Source organism: Mchenga conophoros, linkage group LG7 (genome assembly GCF_057382185.1).
Source record: "Mchenga conophoros isolate Kocher_MC1m ecotype Shallow Benthic linkage group LG7, M_conophoros_male_GT1.1, whole genome shotgun sequence".
In the NCBI taxonomy this organism is placed as follows: Eukaryota; Metazoa; Chordata; class Actinopteri; order Cichliformes; family Cichlidae; genus Mchenga; species Mchenga conophoros.
The window spans coordinates 15,654,113-15,662,622 of record NC_140532.1 but is presented as its reverse complement, the minus strand read 5'-3'; the positions used below and the strand labels follow the sequence as shown (position 1 = coordinate 15,662,622).

At 41.8% G+C, this 8,510-nt stretch overlaps 1 protein-coding gene across 2 annotated transcripts; it reads left to right on the top strand.

Annotated features, from left to right (window-relative positions):
* The first annotated feature begins 281 nt into the window (after positions 1-281).
* Positions 282-6,383, top strand: parp16 (poly (ADP-ribose) polymerase family, member 16). 2 transcript variants are annotated; one of them, XM_085282504.1, is made up of 7 exons: positions 282-539; positions 1,221-1,417; positions 2,146-2,283; positions 2,367-2,573; positions 2,712-2,883; positions 4,692-4,836; positions 5,669-6,383. In XM_085282504.1, the coding sequence occupies exons 2-7, from the start codon at positions 1,229-1,231 to the stop codon at positions 5,802-5,804; spliced, it is 987 nt and encodes a 328-aa protein (XP_085138630.1). In that variant the 5' UTR covers positions 282-539; positions 1,221-1,228; the 3' UTR covers positions 5,805-6,383. The 2 variants fall into 2 exon arrangements, with proteins under 2 accessions (XP_085138630.1, XP_085138629.1); XM_085282503.1 differs by lacking the exon at positions 282-539 and adding an exon at positions 566-756.
* The last annotated feature ends 2,127 nt before the right edge of the window (positions 6,384-8,510 follow it).

Sequence of the window (8,510 nt, the reverse complement as noted above, 5' to 3'; positions counted from 1 at the left end):
GTGTGGTGAAAAACTGATATGTTTATATCAAATATTGACTTTCAAACGTATTAGAATGGTCCAAAATCTTTTTTTTTCTGTACTTCAATGTACTGTATGTTTGCATATATCTCACTAAATCGGTGTGCCTAATAAAATACAAAGATATGAATGGCCTAAGACTGTCTATCGTGCCACCCCAGCAGCTGAAGCACTGTTTAGTTGCTACTGTCAAACATTAGATGGCTCTCTGAAACATCGGTACAGTTGGTCTCATGAATCCTGCCTTCGCGTGCCCTGTGCAATGTTAGACTCCAGGTAGAATAAACGTTTTAAAACAGCAGACCGAATACACATTGGCGTTTATGCGGAAATTAATTTTGTGCTCCGTCTTTGTCTCAGACTGCCTCGATAGCACGGCTCACACGCTTTCTCAGCTGCACATCTGTCTGATGTGTTTCGTATACGGTTTCCAAAAGGCAGAACTGTGCTTGAACGCAGCAGTGCCTGAAGCTAACGCTAGCTTTCCCTTCAGTGCTATGAGTTAAGCAAGACTGAAGGTAAGGGCAAAAATTATATTTCTAAACAAGGTCTGTCAAATTTAACTCATACGAGTGCCACAGTGATGTATTCCCAATACATACGGGGACCTGCAGTAGTCCGACAAGGCTTTATTTAGTGAAGAGCGGCAGTTATGCTCTCTTGTAGTGGCTCAGCTAATGTTAGCTACTCAGACGTCGCTTTCTTTGCATAATATTAGTAACCAAATACAGAAAGGTAAGACTAACATTACAAATCAGCATTAGTAACTATAATTGAACTGTCATTTTTGTCCTAATATTGACTTTATAAAGATTGTATTAAACCAAAACAATCTAACTTAGCAAAAGCTAAAGTATGTAATTGTTCCAGTAGATGAGCTGAATTTAGCTAGTGTCCTAGTTTAGCAAACCAAGGGTGAGGTGTAATGTCAGCGTTTGCATCCCAAGCAGAACATCTTTCAAAGTAAAAGAAAAAAGGCAGCGAGATGCCACACTGCCACAATACTCACCAAAAAGCTAAATGTTAAATTATAGCATCCTCTTTGATGTGAGGATTTGAGTGAAATAAACTACAAGAGCCTTGATAGTTGAAATATTTCAATGTGTGAGGATTAAAAACTTAGTCATTATTGACTGCAGACTTGCATAAAGCGGAAACCTAGACCTTGGCCGTGTGCTATCTTATCTCTTTGTACACAGTGCTGGGAATGCAGCCACCGCTGCCACCTGAAGCAGTCAGAGAGCTGGTGTGCTCTTGCCTGCAAAGAGACCCCGTAGCAGCAGACCTGCGATGCAGCCTCTTCGTTGCTGCCACTCAGAACTACAAGAGAGACTCTTTGCTTAGACCATTCCCTCCTCGTTACTTAAGTGGTGACAATAAGGAGTTTGAGGAGTTGGTGAGTGCTAAAGTGATTGTCAAAACCTCTTGAAGATCCTAGATTATAGTCACTGGTAGCCTATGCTTGCCTAAGTGCTCCTCAGTTTAATCATACAAGCTTTAACCAGCCTCAGGGGTAGGGTCAAGATCACCAAACCAACAGCAGCAGCGCCTCTGTAGTTCAGCCATATATTCATTCACTCAGGTGACTGATCAGAATGATCACCAAGCCTATGGACAGAGGTATCCTAGCACAAGGACACTCATTAACATGAAAAGTGATACAGAGCTTTACATGGCAACTAGAAAAAATAACATACATGCACACATCTACACAAAAGGGGAAGACAGAGGGATGGCAGACTCAACAGTAGAACATAAAATGTAGCTACTTCAGAAAAATTCCCAGCAAGTAATCGGTATCAACTCTCAAATCCACTACCACTCATATAGGCTGACCTATGATCCTGTGTTGAATGAGTGGGAAGAAACAAGAATTGTTTATTTTCAGTTGCGATATGGTCTGCTAAGATAATTGAGAGAACTGATCAAATGTAACATGATATATATCCACTCGGTGGCAGTGATGTGCTGTTAATGGTAGCTTCATGCCAATTATTACTCATAGATGAATTTGTGATCATTTCATGTCTTTGGTGTCTTCTCACTTTGAGAGACGTGTGTAAAAGAGACATTTGAATCTGTTTGTGGTAATATGATAAAAGAAAGGAGTTTTTCCTTCTCCAGCTGGCAGATGTGAACTCGTTGCCTGGTGTGAGAGAGCTGGTGAGACTACGACCTGGAGAAGCAGATCATCATTTGGCCCTCGCACACTGGATTCTGTCTTCAAAGAGCTTTGCTGTAAAGACACTACAGAAGGAAGAGGTATGTTACAGGCATAGAGAGATAAACCACAAACTTGCACAGCTTTCTTCTTTGCTCAAGCGTGTTTCTCCGATCTTCACTAGTACGCCAAACTCTGCAGCCTGACGGAAAATGAAGGGATGTCTGCACCCGTGCCAGACTTCCTCTTTGAGCTGGAGTACTCTGATCAGATGAATGCGAGGTTTGAGAGGACGAGGGAAGGACGAGATGTTTTCTATGCTTTCCACGGGAGCCGCTTGGAGAACTTTCATTCGATTATTCACAACGGCCTACACTGTCACCTCAACAAGGTCAGTGTACCGAAACCTTATTTAAAAAATTGTTTTTTTACAGATCATGAGGAGCAAGGCAAGTTTAAGAGGATGCTGAAGGGCTGGAGTGTAAATCAGAGTGATACATTGGGCTTACATGGACATTTTTCATTGCAGAACTCGGTGTTTGGAGAGGGGACCTACCTCACTAGTGACCTCAGTATGGCTGTCCTCTACAGTCCCCACAGCAGCGGCTGGAGAGAAAGCATTCTAGGTCCACTGCTGAGCTGTGTCGCCTTGTGTGAAGTCATTGATCATCCAGATGTTAAATGCCAGGTGAAGAAAAAAGGTATGTTTAACAGTCGGGTAAAAGCAGTATGTCTTCAACATGGATTCCAAAGCTATGAGGAGGCAACAAAAAAGTGACAGTTTATGAAAACACCTGAGCTGTCAACAATTAGCAATAAGACATATGGAGTAAAGAGCATTTGTACATATATGACGGGTCACAGTTTTTAAATAAGAGTGAATCAGAGAGACTGGGAAGAGAAAAGGAACAGAGCAAATACTGGGAGACATAATTCGGTGGAGTGAGCAGAACCAGAGCAGAAATGGGCGAGGGACTTGATGGGTGAGTGATGTTAGATAGGGATAACTTCGAATGACACGTCATGTAACAAGGCTGTAACAGAATTAGTATTTGTTGTTTGATACTTGAGTCGTGATACTTCACATAGCAGATAATAATACCTAACGATCAGCCAGCATAAGATGGAGAAAGAGAAAGGTGATGGGGATCTGGGTGGTGCTGATGGGACCAAAACAGCTGTGGGTACCAAGCCTGCACTAATGATCATGTAGACGATGCACAGTGATGTTTTTAAGTCTCTTTGCTTGCATAAGATCCACCAAGGCTCCTGTGCTAACTTGGTTAAAACAAGGTACTTTTATTGCTTAAATACCTATATACACTTCCATCCATCCATCCATTTTCTTCCGCTTATCTGGGGTCGGGTCGTGGAGGCGGCAGCCCAAGCAGAGAAGCCCAGACCTCCCTCTCCCCAGCCACCTCCTCCAGCTTGTCCAGAGGAACACCAAGGCGTTCCCAGGCCAGCCGAGGGATATAATCTCTCCAGTGTGTCCTGGGTCTGCCCTGGGGCCTCTTCCCAGTGGGACATGCCCAGGACACCTCACCCAGGAGGCGCCCAGGAGGCATCCTTGTCAGATGCCCGAACCACCTCAACTGGCTCCTTTCAATGTGGAGGAGCAGCGGCTCTACTCTAAGCCCCTCCTGAATGGCCGAACTTATCAACCTATGTCTAAGGGAGAGGCCAGCCACCCTTCAGAGGAAGCCCATATCCACCTCTTGTATTCGCGATCTCGTTCTTTCGGTCACTACCCACAGCTCGTGACCATAGGTGAGGGTAGGGACGTAGATCAACTGGTAAATTGAGAGCTTCGCTTTTACACTCAGCTCTCTCTTCACCACAACAGACCAGTACACTGCACCAATCCGTCTGTCGATCTACCGCTTCCTTCTCCCGTCACTCATGAACAAGACCAAACTCCTCCAACTTGGGGCAGGAACCTGTCCCTGACCCGGAGTACACTTTTTCCATTTACTCTAACTTAGCCCTCAAAACACTTACAAGTCACTTTCATTCATTCACACACACATTAATGCACTGCTTTATTCTCTTGTCTTTTAAGCACTTTTTACCTCTTACAAACACTCACGTGGATGCACTTTGTCCAATATCTTGGACAGGGACACTTGGACCAGCCCACTGGAGTATGCATGCAATCTGCTCTCCTGATTCACAGCTGACCTCCACTTATCAGGAAGAGTGAGGACTTAATGTCCAGACAGGCTAGAGTTAGGGAAACAGAAAAATTCACTGTTGCCAAAAATACCAATTCAGGGAGTCACAAAGTACTGCAGAGAGTACTCGTGGCAGCGATAATGCTCTTATATGATGTAATATGACACGTTGTGGGTAAAAACAAAGTGGCCTACACTTTGTCTTGAATTTATTTCGGACCTTTATGCCTCTCAAAACACTCAGTAACTGCATAAATCTTTCCAGGAATGTTCTACCTGCTTATTGCTCTTTAAATCAGAACCTATTAAAGCCTTCCGCTCATTTTTCATTTCAGATTCTGAAGTTGTAGACCGCCAGCGCTCGAGGGCAAAGAACAGTGAAGGAGGGGATGTACCACATAAATACTTTGTAGTCACCAATAATCAGCTTTTACGAGTCAAGTACCTGCTTGTTTACTCTCAGCAGAGGCACCTGTCCAGGTAAGACTTTTCTGGGACAAATGATGCAGTTTGCTTTTGTGTACTGGTGAATAGGCAACATTAGACCTAAAAATGCTTTCATACAGAACAGGATTGGCTGACAAATCAGAAATTCAATGTGAAAGTTGTGGAAAGGTCACATTTATTTGAATGTCCTCCAGCACGCAGTCTCAGTAATCTGATTACAGCCCACTAAGAGCAAAGAAGAGAAGCAGAATACAATTTTTTAAACTTGTTTTTATCTATTTTACTCATTCATTTACTAATTCAGATTAAATAAAAGAGAGTATAGTGTTGAGTAGAGACAACTTTCCTTTGAAGAGTATCTGGGCTTGGCCTTAGAGTGAACTTCAGTGTAGAGCTGCTACTCCTCCAGTTGATGTGGTGGATGCTTCCTGGGTGCCTCCTATGTGAGGTGTTTCAGGCATGTCTACCCAGGAGGCGATCCCAGGATGGACCCAGGACATTCTGGCAGTATTTTTTCTATTGGCTGTCTTGGGAATGCCACAGAGCTAGAGGAGGTGGCTGGACCAGGAGTGGTGTAGGCATCTCTTCTTAAACCCAGAGCTGGATGGACGCGAGTAGCCACTTGAAATAAAATAAAATAAAATAAAACAGGGTCCAGATCCAAGGTGTACTTTACCTCTTGCCCAATGTCAGATTGGCTCCAGCTCCGCTGTGACCCTCATTTAATGAGTGGTTAAGAGAACTGACAGATAAATAATCAATAGCATGAAAGAAAATGAAAATGTTTACTTGTTTTCATCCCGAGGTTTGATAGCTCGCTCTTCTGTGCTGATGGTCACCGTGCTTTTCTGTTTTTCTTCCTCAGACATTCCCGCAGCCGCTCGTGGCTCCTCAGACACCATTTTGCCATCATGATGAGTCTCTACCTTCTGCTGCTTGTATTCATCGGTGCCTTAAACTCCAACACCTTTGTATCCTTTTGGAACAGACTATTCAGGTGAAACGACAACAGGACACATGGCATGGATGTTTCTAATCCACAGTGCCTTCCTGCCAAGATGTTGGCTGAAGGCATGAGAAGAAGAGTTTTATGCACCTTTCTACTGTTTTCTCTTATAGTTCTTTGCTTTGTTTGCAATATGTAATGTAATATAGTCATCATTACTGTAAGTGCAAGATAACATATCGTTTCAGATGGGAATCTTGTTATATATTGATTTTAATGAAATCTGTATGAAGATCTTTGTTGATTTTAAGACAATTGCAGTGTTGCTCCTTGAGTTTGAATGATTCAGTAAATAATCAGTTTTATAGTTAATCTCTGTTACTGTGTTGTTTCAGTCCTCCGAGGACACAACGATGGAGATCATCCTGTTTAAATAATCAGTGTGTTTTGATTTTCTCTCTCTGGTTTGATGTGCAGCGAACTCCTCGTTAACTGAGCCATTATTATCACTAATCAGTTTTTCTGGCCTTAATGATAAACTGAAATTCCACTTTTAAATTCTTAAGATTGTCATTGTCTGTATTTTGGAAATTAATAAATTGGGATGTTTTTAAATCTTTTGTTTTTAAGTGTAGATCAAATATAGTGGTTTTTATTTTAATGTATACATTCGGTTTTGGGGACTGCGGCGTTGTAGTATGGATCAGTAGATATTCAGGGTTGTCATCTAAAACCACTGATCTCTGAATCATCAAAACATAAAAAAAAAGGTACCTAACTCGTGGAATGACAGTTTCATGTCTACAGTAGCTAAAAACTTGGAATCTTTCGATATATGTTCTTAAAAATTTGAGGAAACTGGAGATGTGGATGACAAAAGAAGAAGTGGCAGACCTAAAAAACAAACAAACAAACCCTCTAATGCAGATGAACAGTATCTGAGAGTCATGTCCTTAAGAAATATGAAACAATTCCAGCAAAGACCAGACACAGGATCTGAGAGATGCAACTGGCCCTTCAGCTGATCCATCTACTGTTCATTGAAGCCTGATCAGAAATACTCTCAGTGGAAGGTTGGCTGTCATGAGGCCATTCTGAAGGAAGGAAAACGGGGACGTTAAATTACACAAGAGGTGGACTGAAAATCAGCGGCTTGGTTCAAATCATTGTCAGTATGTATGGAGGTCAGTAGAAAGGTACAACCGTGAGTTTCAGCTATCTGTAAGACACGGCAGCGGCTCTGTCACGGCTGCATTTCAGCCAGTGTTGTTGGAGGTCTTGTTAAAATTTCTAAATTGAAACCAGATTTGATCCACCATCTGGAGTGTGTCTCATTTCTTCAGCATGACATCGATCACAAACGCAGTGCCACTGCAGTAACAGCGCACCTGGATAGAAAAACGTACAATAAAGCACTATCAGTCATGGACTGAGCTAACTATAAAGGTGGCCCAGGAAATAATGACTTTTATTCCCTGTGTCTTGGTGCTGTACATCTATGTATTTTTGCACATTTTGATAAATGATTGCACTTATGTCCCATATTGATAACAAAATATAAAAAAGTGAGGGGTGGCTCAAAATCTTTCACAGTGCACATGCTTTTTTTTCCATACAGCATAAAAAAAGTGTTAAAGCATCAGGTTAAAATGAATTTGAAATACTAACATCTCTAATGTAAACAGTGTTTACAGTGCGAGGCACCTCTTTCGAACAGTGCGTCGTTTCTATTGTTCTCAGCTTTTCGTGTTGCATTCAAACATGGGTTACCTCTAACAGGGGCAAATTTATTACTGCTGGCACACAGACAGTCCTCTTTTAACTGTGGTACTTTATCAGTAAGAAAAAAGTGAGAGTGATATATGGGTTTGATAACACAGGCGGCCTGCTTTGGTGACCGATCCTGTTTTCCTAATAGATACCCGATGTGCTGATGTGTGTGTATTAACAGCCCGAGAAACGCGCAAAAGAGAATTTTTTTGTTTGGTTTTGTGGAGCAACGATGTAAAGCAAGACTTTAGCTTAAATCGGGGTTCTCATTAAGAAATGAAGACAACCAGGAGAACACTTTGTGTCAATAAATAATTTCATTTACTCATAAATAACCGATGGCACAGTGCTTTCAGTCTTAGTTTTCGTTTCCTCAGGTGTACTTGTTATGCTGCACAAATCTCTGTACTTTAATTAAACATCAGATATTATTCCGATGTCTCGTTACGTCACGGATGCAGCTTACTAACAAGTTTGAAAGAAGATGAAAGACATTGCAGGCCATTGTTTTGGTTTAAAAACCATTCCCGTCTTGCGAAATCCTTCAGATAAACTGCTTCTGTTCATCAGAAATGGCTCACATTTGAAGGCCACAGAACAAACTGCCCATTGTTGGTCCACACTTTATTCCCTTTATGTACAGGCTTCATTATTGCTGCCTCATAAACTGTCTGTTATTCAATAACCATCAACTGTGAGGGGGGCAGCAGCCGTAGAGGGAGCTCAACTTGTTTATCAGGAAAAAACTCCCAAAATGAGAAGCAATCAGAAGAAAGGGAATCTGTATTATTCCACTAAATGTTTGTGCCTCACACTTTGTTTTCTTCATAAAAAAAATTCATGCATTAACAATTTAATATTTCCCTGTAAAAGACGTGTATTGTGCAGGACTGAACTTGAGGCAGGTCTGCAGTCAGGTATGATGTTTGTTATCTTTGCCAACATATGTCTTTGCCAACATTTTATCAATAATCCATTTTAATAGCAGAAG